Source organism: Leucoraja erinacea, chromosome 6, assembly GCF_028641065.1.
Source record: "Leucoraja erinacea ecotype New England chromosome 6, Leri_hhj_1, whole genome shotgun sequence".
Lineage (NCBI taxonomy): Eukaryota > Metazoa > Chordata > Chondrichthyes > Rajiformes > Rajidae > Leucoraja > Leucoraja erinaceus.
Window position 1 is genome coordinate 2,153,070 of NC_073382.1, and position 22,043 is coordinate 2,175,112.

The following is a 22,043-nucleotide window of genomic DNA, read 5'->3' on the forward strand; positions in this document are numbered from 1 at the left end:
TGCAGCGACTGGCCTCATTCTATGTCACAAGAAGAAAATAGATCAACTTTAACTCAAAGTATTGAAATTACAGGTTAAATGACTCACTGACTGCTTGTTCAATTTCAAGAGATGATTGTTTCAGATACATTATGGCAGTATAGTTTTTATTACTTGTAACAAGATCACATTGTCAGCAATTGCATGCTTTCAAACTCTCCCAATTTTGTTAGTGGATGATAAACTACAATAATAAATGAATATTTCCCTGTACTTTTGTCCACTGGTTGAATATTGCGCTCTTTCAATGAATCACAAAGCAATAATCGCTGCAATTTACAATCGTTCCTTGTCCAAGATGTGTTTGCAGAATTTTCTGAGAGATAAACCAATGCATAAATTCACATCTCAAACATAAGGAAGTCTTAAAGCTAAGTACAAAGTCTACAGTAAATGGCTCATCATCCCCATTTAATCAGTTAGGCTACTACTTAAAAAAAAACATGCAGTCAAAACAATGATGTGATTAAATCAGCATGTGGAAACAAGTGGACATGTGTAAGCATTTTGGTCGTAAATTTAGTGCCTTTTCTAATCTGATAAACCATATGAGGTTTGGCCAGTCAGTTACAGAGGATTATATTGACCTTAATTGTCTCATTTACTACTGGGTAAGATTCTCTTTTCCTTTCAAGTAGAATTAGTAGACATCTCCTCAAACTACTCAGACGCCATCTCCTCCAACAATGTACAGTGAGTTTAGTTTAGTTTAGAGATACAGCGCAGATACAGGCCTTTCGGCCCACCGAGTACCCGCCGACCACGATCCCCACACACTAACACTATCCTACACACGCACACACACCCACCAGGCACAATTTTACAGTTACACCAAGCCAATTAGCCTACAAAACTCTTTGGAGTGTGGGAGGAAAGCGAAAGTCTCGGAGAAAACCCACGCGGTCACGGGGAGAACGTACAAACTCCATCGCTGTAAGTACAGTAATGCCCCTGTCCCACTTGGGAAACCTGCGCGGAAACCTCTGGAGACTTTGCGCCCCACCCAAGGTTTCCTTGCGGTTCCCGGAGGTTGCAGGTAGGGAGACTGACAAAAACCTCCGGGAACCGCACGGAAACCATGGGTGGGGTGCAAAGTCTCCAGAGGTTTCCGTTCCGGTTTCTTAAGGGGCACAAGGCAGCAACTCTACTGCTGCGCCACCATGCCGCTCTGCCACCGTGATTATAATATTGGTGGCCAGTGGGGGGGGGGCTTTCTGGAGTGCTAGTATGGGTATTGCGGGCTGAAGGGGCTGGTTTCCAGAGGGCTAGTATGGACATTGTGGGCCAAATGGATTCTTGGGGTGACAGCTCAGTCACTCAAGCCTGATGTGCTGGCAGCTCACTCACGGCTGGTGGGCAAGCAGTTGACTCACGGCTATTTCTTGAAATTCCATTTCAAGCAGGGTGCAAGGCCACCAAACTCAAGTGCAGTTTTCTACCACTTCAAGCAGGGTGCAGGGCCACCAAACTCAAGTGCAGTTTCATGCCACTTCAAGCAGGGTGCAAGACAACCAAATTGAAGTGCAGTTTCATACCATTTCAAGCAGGGTGCAAGGCTTCATTGATGGGAAAAATCCTCTGCACCTGATGAGCGGAGGGGGACTGAGTAAGATGGCCAAAATCACAGCCATATGTGGTAGCGTTTTAACTAAAATCAATATGCAGTGCAATCAGGAAGTTGTCAAGTTACCACCAACAACCATTTGCAGTGCAGCATTTCAAAGCAGTTACCACCACCAGCAACAACCATTTGCAGTGCAGCATTTAAAAGCAACCATATTTTCATTTTCAAAGCACATTAAGGATACTCACAGTGGAGTAGACATGTGTTCAGTGTTATTCACAGCTCAGAGAGACGTGACCCTCTCGCTTCCTCCATCTTGCAGAGACTGAGTGATACATAACACTTCTGGGTTTTATAGTCCCTCCCCCCCTCCCACCAGCAGGGGCAGCAGAGAGAATGTCAACATTTTTTAAACATTAATAACTATTTTATTTTTTATCGATGGGAAAAATCCTCTTGTCCTGCGCAGCGGAGGGGGACTCTGAGTAAGATGGCCAAAAATCACAGCAGCAAGTGGCAGCGTTTTTCAAAAATCATGAAACAGAAAAACAGGAAGTGGTCAAGATCTTACTTTTAGTAATATATATTTCATTCAGTTTAGCCTGAACCAGCCAGCCCCCTTGAACCAAATAAATGGCTCTATCACAGAGCATGCGGTGTAAAATGGGCCAAATGGTCTCCATCTATGCTACATTATACATAAAGTAGGCAAGATAAGATTGCAATATAGTTTACATTAGTGAATTCTACAGCTTGGAAAAATTAGGATATTATATCATTTACACCAAATGGATTTTCACATTTTCATGGATGCAGCATGTTTAAAGGAATAACTAATCTAGAATTACAGCATTGGAGCAGAATAATGTATTTATTTCCAAGATAACACTTCGTGATGCTCTGGAGACTCTTCTCTTGTACTAGGTCCATGTCATATGCCGAGCATTTCCATGTACGCTCGTTCTTCCTGCAAGTCTACAAGAAAAGGAGCACATTAGAATTACATAATGCAATGTTCAAACATTTATACATGACCAACTTGGATCGAAAGGGAGAAAGTGTTTCCACTGGTAGGAATCAGTACTCTGAGAGTTTAGATCTAAGTTAATTGCCAAAAAATAGCCCAGAGGGGAGGCACGGTAGAGTTGCTGCCTTACTGCGCCAGTGACCTGGGTTCAATCTTGACTATGGGAGGTTGGGGACAGCATCAGACAGGAAATTAGGGATGCATGTAGCAAAGGTACAGCGGTTATCATGGGTGACTTTAATCTACATATAGGTTGGGCCAACCAAATTGGTAACAGCGCTGAGGAGGAGGATTTCCTGGAATGTATATGGGATTTTTTTTTAAAGCCAAAATGTAGAAGAACCAACTAGAGGGCAGGCCATCCTAGACTGGGTATTGTGTAATGAAGAAGGATTAGTTTGCAATCTTGTTGTGCAAAGCCCCTTGAGCAACAGTGACCATAATATGGTGGAATTCTGCATTGAGATGGAGAGTGACATGGTTAATTCAGAGACTAGAGTCCTGAACTTGAATAAAGGAGACTTTGATGGTATGAGACGGGAATTGTCTGGGATAGACGGGCAAATCATACTTAAAGGGTTGACGGTGGAGGTGCAATAGCAAAGGTTTAAAGATCGAATGGATGAACTGCAAAAATTGTTCATCCCTATCTGGCGAAAAAATATAATGGGGAGGGCGGCTCAACTGTGGCTAACGAGGGAAATTAAGGATAGTGTTAAAGCCATGGAAGAGGCATATAAATTGGCCAGAGGAAGCAGCAAACCGGAGGACTGGGAGAAATTTAGACTTCAACAGAGGACAAAGGGGTTAATTAAGAGGGGGTAAAAAGAGCATGAAAGAAAGCTTGTGGAGAATAAAAAAACTGACTAAAAGCTTCTTTGGATATTTATTTTTTTATTTATTTTATTTATTCCGAACAAGTAAAGACATTAAAGACATTAATAGTAACAAAATCGAAATTATCAAACAATTGGACATTACAATCAATATTTACAAGCAATGAAAAGAACAAAAAGCAAATTTCCAATGTCCAACTCTGTGTCTGTACAAGCTCGAAAAGGAGTGAGAAGAAGAATAACTTATTAAATCTCACCCCTTTTCCCCAACACTTCTACCATATTTAAAAATCAATTAATTAATAATAATAATACTACCCCAGGCAATTTCCCGTAATACCTACAGACGTATATATACATACAACTATTATACACATACAAACTTCATATATGAAGTAACCAAGCATAAGTAAACAATTGTAAAGCAATAGACAAACATTAACCCCCACTTGATATTGAAGAGGAAAAGATTAGTGAAGCCAAATGTAGATCCCTTAGAGTCAGAGACAGGTGAATTTATAATGGAAAACAAGGAAATGGCAGGCCAGTACAAAGTACAAGTATTTTGGTTCTGTCTTCACTAAGGAAGACACAAAAAATCTCCCAGAAATACTAGAGGACCGAGGATCTAATGGGAGGGAGGAACTGAAGGGAATCCACATTTGTCAGGAAATGATGTCGGGTAAACAGTTGGGACTGAAGGCAGATAAATCCCAAAGGCCTGATGGTCTGCATCCCAGAGTACTCAAGGAGGTGGCCCTAGATAGTGTGGATGCATTGGTGATCATTTTCCAATGTTTAATAGACTCTGGATCAGTTACTGTGGGCTGGAGGCTAGCTAATGTAACCCCGCTTTTTATGAAAGTAGGGAGATAGAAAACAGGGAATTATGGACCTTATAGCCTTACATCGGTAGTGGGGAAGATGTTTGAGTTGATTATTAAAGAAGTAATAGCAGCGCATTTGGAATGCAGTGATAGGATCGGGCACTGTCAACATGGATTTATGAAGGGTAAATCATGCTTCACTAATCTTCTGGAATGTTTTGAGGATGTAACAAATAGAATGGAAAAGGGAGAACCAGTAGATGTGGTGTGTCTGGACTTTCAAAAAACATTTGACAAGGTCTCACACAAGAGATTAGCGTGCAAAACTAGAGCACGTGGTATTGGGGATAGGGTATTGACATGGATAGGGAACTGGTTGGCAGACAAGATGCAAAGGATTGGAATTAACGGGTCCTTTTCAGAATGACACTATTGGGGTGCCGCAAGGCTCGATGCTGGGACGATTTGTACAAGGGAATTAAATGTACCATCTCCAAGTTTGCGGATGACACATAGCTGGGTGGCAGTGTGAGCTGCGAGGAGGGTGCTATGAGGCTGCAGGATGATTTGGATAGGTTGGGCACCCTGCAGGGACTCCCTGAGACTCGCCACCCCGGGAAACCGCTTAAATTCGCCCGAAAAACCCCTGCAGAGCCTCCCGACAAGGAGACCTCGCCACACGACCAGAAGTGAGCAGATGCATGGCAAATGCAGTATAATGTGGATAAATGTGAGGTTATCCACTTTGATGGCAAGAACAAGAAGGCAGATGATTATCTGAATGGTGTCCGATTAAGAAAAGGGGAAGTACAATGTGGCCTGGGTGTCCTTGAACATCAGTCACTGAAAGTGAACATGCAGGTACAGCTGGCAGTGAAGAAAGCTGTTGGCCTTCATAACGCAAGGATTTGAGCATAGGAGTGAAGAGGTCCTACTGCCATTGTACAGGGCCCTGTTGAGAGCACATCTGGAGTATGGTGTGCAGTTTTGGTCTCCTGATTTGAGGAAGGACATTCTTGCTATTGAGGGAGTGCAGCTTCGGTTCATCAGATTAATTCCCTGGATGGCGGGACTGACATATGATGAAAGAATGGGCCGACTGGGCTTGTATTCACTGGAATTTAGATGTATGAGTAGTTCTTATCGAAACATATAAAATTATTAAAAGATTGGACAGGCTAGATGCAGGAAAATGTTCCCGATGTTGGGGGAGTCCAGAACCAGGGTCACAGTTTAAGAATAAGGGGTAGGCCATTTAGGACTGAGATGAGGAAAATCTTTTTCACCCAGAGAGTTGTAAATCTGTGGAATTCCCTGACAATTCACTGGTTGTTTTCAAGGGGAAATTAGATTTAGCTCTTAAGGCTAAAGGAATCGAGGGATATGTGGAAAAGGCAGGAACGGGGGTACTGATTTTGGATGATCACCCATGATCATATTGAATGGTGGTGCTGGTTCGAAGGGCTGAATGGCCTACTCCTGCAACTATTTTCTATATTTCTATGCTGCCTGTATGGAGTCTGTGCGTTCTGCCTGTGACCACGTGGGTTTTATCTGGGTGCACCTGTTCCCTCTCGGATTCCAAAAACTTGCAGGTTTGTAAGTTAATTGGTTTCAGTAAATAGTCCCTAGTGTGTACGATAGAACTATTGTCTGGGTGTAGTATGATAACTAGTATGAATGAGTGATCAAAAGTTGGTATGGACTGGATGAGCCGAAGGGCCTGGTTCCACATTGCATCTCTAACCTCCAGACGTGTCTAGACGCCTCCTGGAGGGAGCATGGTATGAGCTGCTGGAAGGGGTAGTTGAGGCAGGTACCATCGCAAGGTTGTAGAAATATTTAGACAGCTACATGGATACAATAGGTCTCGAAGGATCTGGGCCAAATGCAGGCAGGTGGGGCTAGTGTAGATTGTACATGTTGGTCGCTGTATGCAAGTGTTTGCATGATGTATGACTCTATGACTCTAAATATGTTGAGATAATGAGCATTTTCGTTTAAACATAGAACATGGAACAGCACAGCCCAGGAATAGGCCCTTCGGCCCAACTGTTTGTGCCAAACATCTTGCCAAATTAAACTGATCTCATCTGCCTGTACATGGTCCATATCTGTCTATTCCCTGCCTTTCCATGTGCCTGCCTAATAGCTTCTTAAACACCACCATTGTATCTGCCTCGACCACCATTCCTGGCAATGCGTTCCAGGCCCCCACCACTCTCTGTGTAAAAACACTTGCCCTGCACATGTCCATTAAACTTTCCCCCTCTCATCTTATACCTCTGCCCTTTAGTGTTGAACATTTCCAGCCTAGGAAAAAAAAGTTCTGACTGTCTTCCCTATCTATGCCTCTCATAATTATATATACTTCTATCAAGTCTCCCCTCAACCTCTGATGTTCCAGAGAAAACAATCCAAGTCCATCCAACCTCTCCCCGGAGTTAATGCTCTCTAATCCAGGCAGCATTCTGGTAAATCTCCACAGCACCCTCTCCAAATGCCTCCACGTCTTTCCTGCAAATGTGACCAGAAAAATAATAGACTTTTCTTAAGTAAGTTGTTAGTATGTGAAACAAACAAGCTACTGTAAAAGGGCAGAGAAAAGCAAATTCAAAACTAGCTTTCAGAAAGGAAATGGAAAGGAAAAAAAGATGCAGGGCTCTGGGGAAAGAGCAGAGGTGTGGGGCTAATGGCATCATCCTCTCAGAGCAACACAGATCTGATGGGCCAAATGGCCTATTTCTGTGGCATAAAATATCACAACTCATTTTAATCTTTTGAAATTATTACAACTCACTTCATACAAAGGATTTGAGTATAGGAGCAGGGAGGTTCTACTGCAGTTGTACAGGGTCTTGGTGAGACCACACCTGGAGTATTCCGTACAGTTTTGGTCTCCAAATCTGAGGAAGGACATTATTGCCATAGAGGGAGTGCAGAGACGGTTCACCAGACTGATTCCTGGGATGTCAGGACTGTCTTATGAAGAAAGACTGGATAGACTTGGTTTATACTCTCTAGAAATTAGAAGATTGAGAGGGGATCTTATAGAAACTTACAAAATTCTTAAGGGGTTGGACAGGCTAGATGCAGGAAGATTGTTCCCGATGTTAGGGAAGTCCAGGACAAGGGGTCACAGCTTGAGGATAAAAGGGGAAATCCTTTAAAACCGAGATGAGAAGAACTCCAGCTATGCTCTCTAATCCAGGCCCTGGTAATCTCCCACAGCACCCTCTCCAAATGCCTCACGTTCCTACAAATTCACGCTAAGTGCAGAGTGGTGAATCTCTGGAACTCTCTGCCACAGAGGGTAGTTGAGGCCAGTTCATTGGCTAGGCTATATTTAAGAGGGAGTTAGATGTGGCCCTTGTGGGGAAGGTGATCAGGGGGTATGGAGAGAAGGCAGGTACGGGATACTGAGTTGGATGATCAGCCATGATCATATTGAATGGCGGTGCAGGCTCGAAGGGCCGAATGGCCTACTCCTGCACCTAATTTCTATGTTTCTATACTGTGTTTAGTTTTGATCACCCTGCTATCGGAAAGATGGCATTAAGTTGAAAAGAGTGCAGAGAAGATTTACGAGGATGTTGTCAGACCTGAGTGCCTGAGCTGAAGAGAAGGATTAGGCAGGGTAGGACTTCATTCCTTGGAGAGCAGGCGACTAAGTGGTGATATTATAGAGGTGTACTAAATCGTGCGGGGAACAGATAGGGTGAATGCAGGATCTATTATCCAGGGTAGGTGAATCGAGAACTCGAGGGCATAGATTTAAGATGAGAGGGGGACAGATTTAATAGGAAACTCGAGGGTATTTTTCTCACCCAGATGGTGGTGGGCATATGGAATGAGCTGCAAGAGGAGGTAGTTGAGGTTGGTACAATAACACCATTCAATAGATGGATATGGGCCAAATGCATGTAACTGGGACTGACTTAGTGGGAGCATCTTGGTCTGCGATAGATAAGTTGAACCAATGGCCCTGTTTCCATGATGTATGATTCTATGACACATTGAGGATGAGCAAGGGTCTAGATTCATAAAATTACACAGCACGGAAACAGGCTCTTCGGCCAAACGCCCATGCTGACCAAGATGCCCCTTCTACACCAGTCCCACCTGCCCACGTTTGGCCCTTATCTCTCTAAACATTTCCTATCCATGTACCTGTCCAAATGTCTTTTAAATGTTGTTATAATTTCTGCCTCAATTCCCTCCTCTGACATGTCATTCCATATGTCCACCACCCTCTGTGTGAAAAATGTGCCCCTCAGATTCCCATTCAATCTTTCCCCTCTCGCCTTTAACCTATGTCCTCTGGTTCTTGATTCCCTGACTCTGGGTAAAATACTCTGTACCTCTACCCTTTCTATTCCCTTCATGATCTTATCTACTTCTGTAAGATCACCTCTCAGCTTCCTATGCTTCAAGGAATACAGTTTCTTTGGACTCTTTCCCATTCCAACTACAATTTTCCTTCTTGCCTTATGAAGCCCCGTCGATGTTAGTCCCACCTGCCCGCATTTGGCCCATATCCCTTTCCTATCCATCATTAATCCTACTTCCTAAGGGCGACACAGTGATGCAGCAGTAGAGATACAGCTCTTGCAGCGTTTGCAGCGCCAGAGACCCAGGTTCGATCCAGACTATGTGTGCTGTCTGTACGGAGTTTGTTAATTCTTCCCATGACCACGTGGATTTTCTTCATGGTCTTCGGTTCCCCCCACCCCCCCCACACTTCAGAGACGTACAGGTTTGTAGGTTAATTGGCTTGGTATGAATGTAATGTGTCCCGTGTGTGTAGGATAGTGTTAATGAGAGGCGATTGCTGGTCGGTGTAGACTCAGTGGGCCGAAGGGCCACGCTGTATCTCTAAATTAAACAAAAACAATTTCTTTGGGTGAAAAACTAAAGCCATTCAATTCACCTTTAACATATTCTACAAATTGCAAATACTTTTACAGAGCAGACCATTAGGGAGGCAAAGCAAGTGTCCAGAACCAGGGGCCACAGTCTCAGAATAAAGGGGAGGTCATTTAAGACTGAGGTGAGAAAAAAAAAATTTCACCCAGAGAGTTGTGAATTTGTGGAATTCCCTGCCACATAGGGCAGTGGAGGCCAAATCACTGGATGAATTTAAGAGAGAGTTAGATAGAGCTCTAGGGGCTAGTGGAGTCGAGGGATATGGGGAGAAGGCAGGCACGGGTTATTGATAGGGGACGATCAGCCATGATCACACTGAATGGCGGTGCTGGCTCGAAGGGCCGAATGGCCTCCTCCTGCACCTATTTTCTATGTTTCTATGTTTCTAAGTGGACCTTAAAGATTCAGTCAATGGCCAACTGAGAAAACCTTCTCAGTTTTATTTCTTCATTCGATAGATTTTATTTCTTAGAATTAAAATAAGAGCTAGAAAGGAGTGCTGATGGACTTGATTTAATCCACATGTACTGAGGGTACATTGCCTTTGACAGGGAATCTATCCCAAGTGCAGTGTGAAATTAATCTGCTGGTTTTTGAGGGGGTGGGGGGAGTTTTTCTATATAAACTACAGTACAGGAAGTTTTTCGCATTACGTCACATCCCTTTGTAATGAATATTGAGCACAAGACACAACAGTGAAATATTTTCTTCTCTACCAAATTTGCCAGCAACATCTTGTTCTACTACTAAGAAGAGACTTTTGCTTGCTATCATTTATCAAAGACTCCATAAAAGCAAGATTCCACTTAGGTTTGCCAAACAAAAAGGGCCAGAAGGAAATCCGTCCCCTCCTCTCTCCCCTCCAAGTTGCACTCTATCCTGTCTCATAAACACTCTGCCATTGCTTCATCTTAAGCCAATTCTCTATCATAGAAACATAGAAACATAGACAATAGGTGCAGGTGTAGGCCATTCGGCCCTTCGAGCCTGCACCGCCATTCAATATGATCATGGCTGATCATCCAACTCAGTATCCCGTACCTGCCTTCTCTCCATACCCCCTAATCCCCTTAGCCACAAGGGCCACATCTAACTCCGTCTTAAATATAGCCAATGAACTGGCCTCAACTACCCTCTGTGGCAGAGAGTTCCAGAGATTCACCACTCTCTGTGTGAAAAAAGTTCTTCTCATCTCGGTTTTAAAGGATTTCCCCCTTATCCTTAAGCTGTGACCCCTGGTCCTGGACTTCCCTAACATCGGGAACAATCTTCCTGCATCTAGCCTGTCCAACCCCTTAAGAATTTTGTAAGTTTCTATAAGATCCCCTCTCAATCTCCTAAATTCTAGAGAGTATAAACCAAGTCTATCCAGTCTTTCTTCATAAGACAGTCCTGACATCCCAGGAATCAGTCTGGTGAACCGTCTCTGCACTCCCTCTATGGCAATAATGTCCTTCCTCAGATTTGGAGACCAAAACTGTACGCAATACTCCAGGTGTGGTCTCACCAAGACCCTGTACAACTGCAGTAGAACCTCCCTGCTCCTATACTCAAATCCTTTTGCAATGAAAGCTAACATACCATTCGCTTTCTTTACTGCCTGCTGCACCTGCATGCCTACCTTCAATGACTGGTGTACCATGACACCCAGGTCTCGCTGCATCTCCCCCTTTCCCAATCGGCCATCCAGTTAGCTAACTCTGGATGTCATGCGATCTAACCTTCCAGAGCAGCCTATCATGTGGAACCTTATCAAAGGCCTTCATGAAGTCCATCTTGACAATGTCTACAGTTTTGCCCTTAACCTTTTTGGTTACTTCTTCACAAAACAGATTCGTAAGGCACGGTCTCCAACATACAAAACAAGTTCACAAGGTATCGGAGTAGAATTAGGCCATTCGGCCCATCGATTCTCCTCCGCCATTCAATCACGGCTGATCTCTGCCTCCTAATCCCATTTTCCTGCATTCTCCCCATAACCCATGACACCCGTTCTAATCAAGAATTTGTCTATCTCTGCCTCTGACTTGGCCTCCACAGCCCTCTGTGGCAATGAGTTCCACAGATTCACCACCCTCTGACTAAAGGAGTTCCTCCTCACCTCTTTTCTAAAAGAGCGTCCCTTAATTCTGAGGCTATGACCTCCGGTCCGAGACTCTCCCAACAGTGGAAACATCCTTTCCACATCCACTCTATCTATGCCTTGCTTACTACCCCCAATCAGCACTTTCCTATCTAAATGCATATATACCTTATCCCTCGGAATCCTCTATAGCAGCTTGCCTACCAATGGGTTAGGCTCACTGGTCTATAGTTCCCTGACTTTTTCATGCAGCCCTTCTTAAATAGAGGCACAACATAAAGAGGAGAAACATGGTCTCCTCCAACCACGTCCTGGAATAGGAGCCTTTCACATATGAAGATAGACACACAGTGCTGGAGAAACTCAGCGGGTCAGGCAGCATCTGTGGAGAAAAAAGGATGGGTGACGTTTTGGGTTCAGGAAAGTAGAGGGTGGGGGTTGGGGGGAGGTGAAGATGTGAGAAAAGAGCAGGATCAATCGAGGCCAGCCACAAATGACCTGGCAGGCCCATTGTGGGCTAGGGAAGGTGTGATCCCCTGCATCTATACCTGATACCTCTGAAGCCGAGCTTACAATTAAAAAGGAGCAAAATAGGGATTCCCTTTTGTTACTGGGAGTCGGTTTGACGTACGGTAAGGCAGATGAAGCAGAGAGATTGGGGAAATTCTCTTCAGAACAGGGCGTGCTGATAAGGTTAGCTTATCCCCCTATCATATAACCATATAACAATTACAGCACGGAAACAGGCCATCTCGGCCCTACAAGTCCGTGCCGAACAAATTTTTTTTCCCCTTAGTCCCACCTGCCTGCACTCATACCATAACCTAGCAATGTTACAAAATTTTGAGATTTTAAAAATCAAGTCTGCAATTTATCCCATCAGATAAAGCATAACAATAAGTTTAATTTGACACCAAATTCACTTTCATATCTCAAGTATTAAAAAAGTTATGGCCATTTTCATACTCGGAAATTAGCATCTTGTTCCCTATTGATTTTCAATGGACATTACAAAAAAGCTGTGATCTTGGATAGTCAAAAGGCCATTTCTTAAGGAAAGTTTAACATTTTTAAATAGCCTAAGTGTCCAAAGATAATTAAAAAATAATTCACAATATAACATGATTTTTATATCTAATTTACATTAATTTATAGGCCAAATGGAAGGCATTTAGTGTTCAATTGCTGTAAATAAATGCCCATTTAAATCGGCTTTCTAGTGGGTTTCTGTGAACGCGCTGGTTTAGAACGTTGACCGCGCGCTGGATTAGTGCCCTCAAATGCCGAGAAAAATACTGCGGGATATAAAAAGCCCAAAATGAACTACTCGCTATAGATAACTTGATATATAGGGTTATATATAAGCCCCATTTAATGTAAAAATAAGGTACATACCTTTAATTGTTTGCTTTATAAAACCCTGGGGCTGCGAGAGGTTACGGAATCAGATAGTAATTTAAAAAATTATTATAACTATATAGGGAGGCCTATAAAACTAATAATACCTTTTGCGACGGTAAGGGTCTTGCAGCGATTTTTGGGTTAATTCTTTACTAGCTGAACAGGGCGCGCTTAGTAAGCCTAGTAAAAATCCCCCTATTTTAAACCATATAACAATTCCAACAGCGCCAAAATCGCCATCTCGGCTGTGGGCAGATTCCGATGCCGAACAAAGGTTTTTTTCCCCTTGTACCTGCCTGCACTCATACCATAACCCTCCATTCCCTTCTCATCCATATGCCTATCCAATTTATTTTTAAATGATACCAATGAACCTGCCCTCCACCACTTCCACTGGAAGCTCATTCCACACCGCTACCACTCTCTGAGTAAAGAGTAAATCATGGGAAGACATTGTGGGCCGAAGGGCCTATTTACTATGCTGTTCCTATGTTCATAGGTTCAGAAGTGATAGGAGAAGAATTAGGCCATTCGGCCCATCAAGTCTACTCCACCATTCAATCATGGCTGAACCATCTTCCCCTTTTAACACCATCCTCCTGCCTTCTCCCCAACACCCCTGAAAGCTGTACTCAACAAGAATCTATCTATCTATCTCTGCCTTAAAATATATATCCATTGACTTGGCGTCCACAGCCTTCTGTGGCAATGAATTCCACAGATTCACCACCCTCTGGCCCCATGTAACTGGTGGTGTCTTGCAGCAAAATGGCAAACTGCACTGAGAAGGTATTCACACCATGGGTTGCCAGCAGTTCCAGAAAGTCTCTCGCCACCACTTTCTGGAGGACAATTAACAATGGTGATCTTGCTAGCAATGCCTCTGTCTATTTTAGTTTCAGTTTTTTAGTTTTGGAGATATAGCATGGAAACAGATCCTTCGGCCCAGCGATCAACCATACATTGTGAATGGCTCAATTGTAATCATGTATAGTCTTTCCACTGACTGGCTAGCATGCCACACAAGCTTTTCACAGTACCTTGGTACACATGACAATAAGTTCCGAAACGTTACCTATTTCCTTCGCTCCATAGATGCTGCTGTACCTGCTGAGTTTCTCCAGCATTTTTGCCTGCCTTCGATTTTCCAGCATCTGCAGTTCCTTCTTAAATTAAACTACTTCTGTCCTACACACTAGGGGCAATTTATAGAAGGCGATTAACTTGCACTCCTTTGGAATGTGGAAGGAAATCAGAGTTTCCGGAGTAAACCCACGCAGTCACAGGGAGAACGTACAAACTCCGTACAGACAGCACGCGTGGTCAGGATTGAACCTGGGTCTCTGGCGCTGTACGGCAGCAACACTACCACTGCGCCACTGTGCCACCTCAAAGGAGATTGGTGAAGGAACACATTTTTTTGAGTTGGTCACGTTTACCCATTTGCTTTTTGTTTGACCTGCTGAGTTTTCAGATTTCTTTGCTGCAAGGAATATTATCCTTTCATGCAATAAGTCTATTACAGGAATATTATGTGTAGGAAGGAGAGTTGGAAGATGGACGTAGCATTCAGATCAAAGGTGCCCACTGCTGGGAGTTCTCATACTGATATAATTGATAATAAAAAATGAAAATCAATGAAATAGCAAAATATTGACAAATTAAATTCATCTGACTGACACTGAATGGTGCACAGTGTAGGCATCCTAACAGATACACATTAAATATAATCTAATTGATATGCTGTATGAAAACATGAAATTTGTAAGTTACCTGGCAATTATTAAAAAAAACAAGGCAAGCAAACAACACGAGTGCAATGTGTCTTGATATGTGAACTTAAATTGAAACCCAATTGAATTTGTGTTATTTATTTTTAAGAGCCAAGGCTTGAATCTTGGAGTAATAAAGAGAATGGTTTCTGAGCTAAATTAATAGTCAGAGTTGACAAGGTTTCAGGAATAAACTGAATGTGTTTTTTTTTCTGCAACAGGCAAGATCAATGAGGAGCCGTCTGCACCTGTTTGGCAAGAGATCCAATGCATAACTGTTAATGAATGACCGCAAAGAACATTATAACCTGGAAAATGAGAGCAGCTAAAATCACTTCAGTAAAAAAAAAAAAACATTGGGTCCGCATCGAACAGCGATCTCCACACATTAACATTATCCTCCACCCTAGGGGCAATTTACAATGTTTACAGAAGCCAATTAACCTACAAACCTGTACGTCTTTGGAGTGTGGGAGGAAACTGGAGCACCCAGAGAAAACCCACGCAGGTCACAGGGAGAACGTACAAACTCCGTACCGAAAGGACCCGTAGTCAGGATTGAACCTGGGTCTCTGGCGTTGTCAGGCAGCAACTCTGCCGCTGCATGGCCCATCATAGGCCTCCCCATCGTTTATGATTGGAAAATGTGTGATTTTACCTGCTTTGCATCATTTGGTCTCCAAATCTGAGGAAGGACATTATTGCCATAGAGGGAGGGCAGAGAAGGTTCACCAGACTGATTCCTGGGATGTCAGGACTGTCTTATGAAGAAAGACTGGATAGACTTTTTATACTCTCTAGAATTTAGGAGATTGAGAGGGGATCTTATAGAAACTTACAAAATTCTCAAGGGGTTGGACAGGCTAGATGCAGGAAGATTGCTCCCGATGTTGGGGAAGTCCAGGACAAGGAGTCACAGCTCAAGGATAAGGGGGAAATCCTTTAAAACCGAGATAAGAAGAACTTTTTTCACACAGAGAGTGGCCAATCTCTGGAACTCTCTGCCACAGAGGGTAGTTGAGGCCAGTTCATTGGCTATATTTAAGAGGGAGTTAGATGTGGCCCTTGTGGCTAAGGGGATCAGAGGGTATGGAGAGAAGGCAGGTACGGGATACTGAGTTGGATGATCAGCCATGATCATATTGAATGGTGGTGCAGGCTCGAAGGGCCGAATGGCCTACTCCTGCACTTAATTTCTATGTTTCCATACACAGTGGGGTTCACTGGCCAGCCTGGGCTTTATCACCCATCGCTAATCACTTTTGAGAAAATCACTTCTTCTTTCGACAAAATTATCTCACAATGTTACAAGATGTTGCCTCATTTGAAACACTTCCATTACCCATTCAGACAGCAATGGTGTTGAATCCCATTCAGCTCATGAACATAGGTAGTAACAGCTGTTGATAGACACAAAAAGCTGGAGTAACTCAGCGGGTCAGACAGCATGTCTGGTGAAAAGGAACAGGTGACCTTTCAGTTCGAGGACCTACTCCAGACTGAGAGTCGGGGGAAAGGGAAACAAGAGATACAGACGGTGATATAGAACAAATGAATGAAAGATATGCAAAAAAGTAACGATGCTACAGGAAACAGGCCATTGTTATCTGATGGCAAAAGCAGAGGATTGCAAAACAATTCTATCTTCTGAAAACTGAATGAAAACTTATTTCTTCTGAAACTTTGGAAACTATTGCAGCAAGGAATGAGTTTTTAAATAAGCTTGTTATTTTAGAGTGTTTCCATCTGCGTAAGCATGGAAACCCAAGGAAAGTACACAAATGATTAACATTCAACAGATCGCTAATTGACAGATTCAGACATCAATGGCATTGCAAACATATATATGTGTTGAACTTGTAAAGTGACCAATAACAGCAATACATAAAAACAGTTTCCTCCACACTATGAGACTATTGAAAGAACCTCTCATAGCTGAGGCTGAAGACTCGATCTCCCAACCTACCTCATTGCAGCCCTTGCACTTTTTTTAAAATCTGCACTTTCTCTATAACTGTAATGCTAAAAAGCTGAGGTCTACATTCTGCACTCTATCATTTTACCCTTTACCATACCTATTGTACTTGTGTATGCTTGGCTATACTCATGAAAGGTATGATTTGACCAGATAGCATGCAAAACAAAGATTTTCACTAAGTACACGTGACAATAATAGACCAATACTAAGACCAACCAGCAACATTATGCTGAAAACCAAATGGAAGCACTGACCTCATGTAGGAAAAGTGTAACAATTTCAACAAGAAAAGTGCAGTCTCACATCGTATAGAGGCAAACTATGTGGCAGTAGATGGTCAGAACCTTTTACTAGGGCGGAAATGTCAAAAACTAGAGGGCATAGAGAGAACACAGAAACATAGAAAATAGGTGCAGGAGTAGGCCATTCGGCCCGTCGAGCCTGCACCACCATTCAATATGATCATGGCTGATCATCCAACTCAGTATCCTGTACCTGCCTTCTCTCCATACCCCCTGATCTCTTTAGCCACAAGGGCCACATCTAACTCCCTCTTAAATATAGCCAATGAATTGGCCTCAACTACCCACACCATCCTGACCACACACTCATCTCCCCGCCACCTTCAGGTAGAAGGTACAGGACCCTGAAGACTGCAACGACCAGGTTCAGGAATAGCAACTTCCCCACAGCCATCAGGCTATTAAACCTGGCTCGGACAAAACTTTGAACATTAATAACCAATCATCTGTTATTTGCACGTCATCATTTTATTTATTCATGTGTGTGTATATTTATATTATGGTATATGGACACACTGATCTGTTTTGTAGTAAATGCCTACTATGTTATGTGTGCTGAAACAAAGCAAGAATTTCATTGTCCTATCAGGGACACATGACAATAAACTCACTTGAACTTGAACTTGAACTTGAACCCAAGCCATTATTTCAAAGAAGAGATGGCCATTTATTCCCTGAATACCGGCTCAGTTTTAATCCCTTGCTCAACATTATGAAAATAGATCATATATCAATATTACTGTGATATTTGAAAGAGATCAGTTTAGTTTAGTTTAGAGATACAGCATGAAAGCAGGCCATTCACCCAACCAAGTCCATGCCGGCCAGCATTCACCCATACGCAGTCCTAGCCTACAAACTAGGGACAATTTACCGAAGCCAATTAACCTACAAACCTGCACGTCTCTGGAACGTGAGAGAAAACTGAAGCACCTGGAGAAAACCCATGCGGTCACAAGGAGAACATACAAACTCCGCAGAGGCAGCACCATTAGTCAGGATTGAACCTGGATATCTGGCGCTGTAAGGCAGCAACTCTACCGCTGCACCACTGTGCCACCTACAGAGTTTTCTGTGTGTTTCCTACCTTACAACAGTGATACTTTCCACTGGCACCAAAGCACTGGAATATTTTGAAAGGTGCATTATAAATCCAGTAACATCACTAAAGGCACGGCAGATAATTAAATGGAGGCCAGCTCCTGAAAGAAAAATCTCATCAATCCACTTTCCTGCTCTTTCCCCATAAACCCTGCAAATTATTTTCGACCAAGTGCCCATTCAATTGCTTTCAGAAAGCCTTGAATGATTCTACTTCTAATACCCTTACAGTCCAGTTCCAGATTGGAAGCAAACACAGCATTAAAATGTTTTTTCTACATGTGTTTTAACCGGTTAATTGCCAAAATCCACTGCGTCTTAATCCACACACATGAGACCGAGAAATATCTCAGATTTAAGTATATTACACTTTTATTTCATTTCCAAAACAGATTTTAAGCCAGATAAAACATTTAGTGCAAACCTCATTTTAACCAAATTCCTCAGTTTGACCCTGTGGCATGGAACAGGTTGACAAAAGTGCTGGAGAAACTCAGCGGGTGCAGCAGCATCTATGGAGCGAAGGACATAGGCAACATTTCGGGCCAAAACCCTTCTTCAGGTTCAGCTGCCGCACCCGCTGAGTTTCTCCAGCACTTTTGTCTACCTTCGATTTTCCAGCATCTGCAGTTCCTTCTTGAGCATGGAACAGGTAGACTGTCACATCATCTCAGAAGATTATTTTGTTGTATGATGAAGGGTCTCGGCCCCAAACATCGCCCATTCCTTCTCTCCAGAGATGCTGCCTGTCCCGCGGAGTTACTCCAGCATTTTGTGCCTACCTTAGTTAGTTTAGTTTGGTTTAGTTTAGAGATACAGCGCATAAACAGGCCCACCGGCTCCGCGCCGACCAGCGATCCCCACACTTTAACACTATCCTATACCCAACTAGGGACAATTTTTACATTTGCAAAGACAGTTAAATTACAAGCTTGTACGTCTTTGGAGTGTGGGAGGAAACTGAAAATCTCGGAGAAAACCCACGCAGGTCACGGGGAGAAAGTACAAACTCCGTACAGACAGCACCCGCAGTCGGGATTGAACCCGGGTCTCCGGCGTTGCATTCGCTGTAAGGCAGCAACTCTACCGCTGCACCTCCGTGACCACAAACTATACACCGTTGACTTCATAAGATAAGTTCTTTCTTACACATTCTTTTGTTGTCGGTACATATAACCTTTGACGACTTTTGTCTCTTGAAGTGGCTTCAATGCCTGGGTGTCATGGAGTCATAGAGTGATAGTGTGGAAACAGGCCCTATGGTCCAACTTGCCCACATCAGCCCACATGTCCCAGCTATACTAGTTCCACCTGCCTGCATTGGGCCCATATCCCTCTAAACCTGTGCTATCCATGTACCTGCCTCAATGTTTCTTAAACGTTGCAAAAAGTACCTGCCTCAATTATCTATTCCAGCAGCTCGTTCCATACGCAAAAGTGTGAGCAAAACACGTTATGATGGCATTGTGTGGCCCAATACTAAAACCTGCTTGACATACAAGCAATATGATAAACAATAAAAAACTTGCATAACAAGGACGAATCTTCGGCACAAACTTCCTGTTGTCTGGTGCTGTTATGAAATCTGACATTGACAGGAAATATGATAACCACAGCTAATGTCTCATCAGACAAACAGACTGGAGTGTCTGGCAGCACCGTCACAGTGGCGCAGCGGCAAAGTTGCTGCCTTACAGCACCAGTGACCCGGGTGCGATCCAGACCATGGGTGCTGTCTGTACGGAGTTTGTACACACTGCTCCCCGTGAAATACGTGGGCTTTCTCTCGGAGCTCCGGTCTCCTCCCACACTCCAAAGACATACAGGTTTGGCGGTAAACTGTTTTGGTAAAATTTTGGTAAAATTCGAAATTGTCCCTAGTGTGTATAGGGGCAGTGTTAATGTGCGGGGATCACTAGTCGGTGCGGATTTGATGGGCCAAAGAGACTGTTTCCACGCTGCATCTCTAAACTAAGCTAACCTGAAATTAAATTAAACCTGCGTGCGTTTACTCCGGGAAATACGGGTTTGTAGGCTAATTGGTTTCGGTAAAATTGTAAATTGTCCCTAGCGTGTGTGGGACAGTGACAGTGTGCGGGGATCATTGGTTGGCGCGGACTCGGTGGGCCGAAGGGCCTGTTTCCTCTCTGTATCTCTAAAATAAAATAAACAAAACTACACGTCATCCCTGGTAACTCTGCCATCCCATCAAACACACTTATAGCCCCAACAAAACCCACCTAGTCAGTTGACTTCATAAGATCATAAGTGATAGGACTAGGATTAGGCCATTTGGCCCATTAAGTCTACTCCGCCATTCAATCAAGGCTGTAAAATTCCCCCCCCCCCCCCCCCCCCCCGGACACTTATTATTGTTTTTTTTTTTATTCAAATCGTTTGCTATGTCGCTCTTCAAGGGAGATGCTAAATGCATTTCGTTGTCTCTGTACTGTACACTGACAATGACAATTAAAATTGAATCTGAATCTGATCCATCTCTCCCTCCTAACCCCACTCTCCTGCCTCCGTCCCATAACCTCTGACACCCGTACTGATCAAGAATCTATCCTCCACCTTAAATATATCACTGACGGCCTCCACAGCCTTCTGTGGCAAGGAATTCCACAGATTCTAACACCTTCTGACTAAATAAATTTCTCCTCATCTCCTTCCTAAAAGAACGTCCTTTAATTCAGAGGCTATGACTCTCCCACAAGTGGAAGCATCCTCTCCACATCCTCTCTATCCAAGCCTTTAGACCAAGACTTATACCATATGTATAATGCTGAACAATATGTATAAATGTATAATATGTACCTATACAAATTTACATCACAGGTGGACCACATAAAATATTGTGTGCAAGCGATACAGCTGGCGAAGGGAGTGTGACTTCCACCGCACAACCACAACTTGACAACGACATCTTTGGAAACAGTCACTTTCAATTCTTCCAACTCTTTTACTTCTCTACTCAAATACACAGTTACCAGAAATCTGTTTCCATGAAGCCAGCACCCCATATAATTAAGGGAATATCTTTAAGTATTCGACAACGTCAGGGAACAGCTTCCCCCGGGGGAGCTTCTATTACAAATAATTACATTTGATTTACAGCACAATAACAAGCTTCACATGTGTTTACAATGCTGCACAGAAACGTTCATTTCTCACCCTATCAGTATTTACATCTAACCCTTTCGTATTCATTGACACATCTATGCAGCAGAGCACATCAGTCGGTATCAGTCAGGCACATGTTTATCTTTCACTCTTGCAATGCATTTAGGCATGGGTGGTTATCCTGCCCCAGTTACATAACAAACAGATTTCGAAATGACCGCCAAGGCTGAGGCATTAGACTTTAGAGAAACAGCATGGAAACAGGCCCATTGGCCGACCGAGTCAACGCCGACCAGCGATCACCCCGTACACTTGCACTATCCTACACACTGGGGACAATTTACAATTTACAGAGCCAACTAACCTGCAAACCTCAAAGCCAACCTCAAAAAGGCTGGCTGTATCATCAAAGACCCACACCATCTTGGCCACACACTCATCTCCCTGCTACCTTCAGGTAGAAGGTACAGGAGCCTGAAGACTGCAACAACCAGGTTCAGGAATAGCTACTTCCCCACAGCCATCAGGCTATTAAACCTGGCTCGGACAAAACTCTGATTACTAATATCTGTTATTTGCACTTTATCAGTTTATTTATTCATGTGTGCATATATTTATATTATGGTAGGTACACAAAAAAGCTGGAGAAACTCAGCGGGTGCAGCAGCATCTATGGAGGGAAGGAAATAGGCAACGTTTCGGGCCGAAACCCTTCTTCAGACTTATATTATGGTTATATTATGGTATATGGACACACTTATCTGTTTTGTAGTAAATGCCTACTATGTTCTGTGTGCTGAAGCAAAGCAAGAATTCCATTGTCCTATACAGGGACACATGACAATAAATTCACTTGAACTTGAAACCTGTACGTCTTTGGAGCGTGGGAGGAAACCAGTGCACCCAGAGAAAACCCACGTGATCATGGGGAGAACGTACAAGCTCCGTACAGGAACTCACCAAAGTCAGGTTCACACCCGGGTGTCTGGTGCTGTGAGGCAGCAACTCTACCGCTGGCACCATGGTGCCGCTACAAGAACTGTGACTTACATTGAACACTCCTG

General features: G+C 43.4%; 1 protein-coding gene across 1 annotated transcript in view; it reads right to left on the reverse strand.

Annotated features, from left to right (window-relative positions):
- Positions 1 to 1,245: 1,245 nt before the first annotated feature.
- The window catches only part of LOC129697823 (SH2 domain-containing protein 1A-like), an 87,017-nt gene continuing 66,219 nt past the window's right edge, over positions 1,246 to 22,043 (reverse strand). Inside the window, exon 4 of the mRNA XM_055636460.1 lies at positions 1,246 to 2,578. Coding sequence (XP_055492435.1) covers positions 2,535 to 2,578 — 44 coding nt within the window. The 3' untranslated portion in view covers positions 1,246 to 2,534. The remainder of the gene's footprint in view (positions 2,579 to 22,043) is intronic.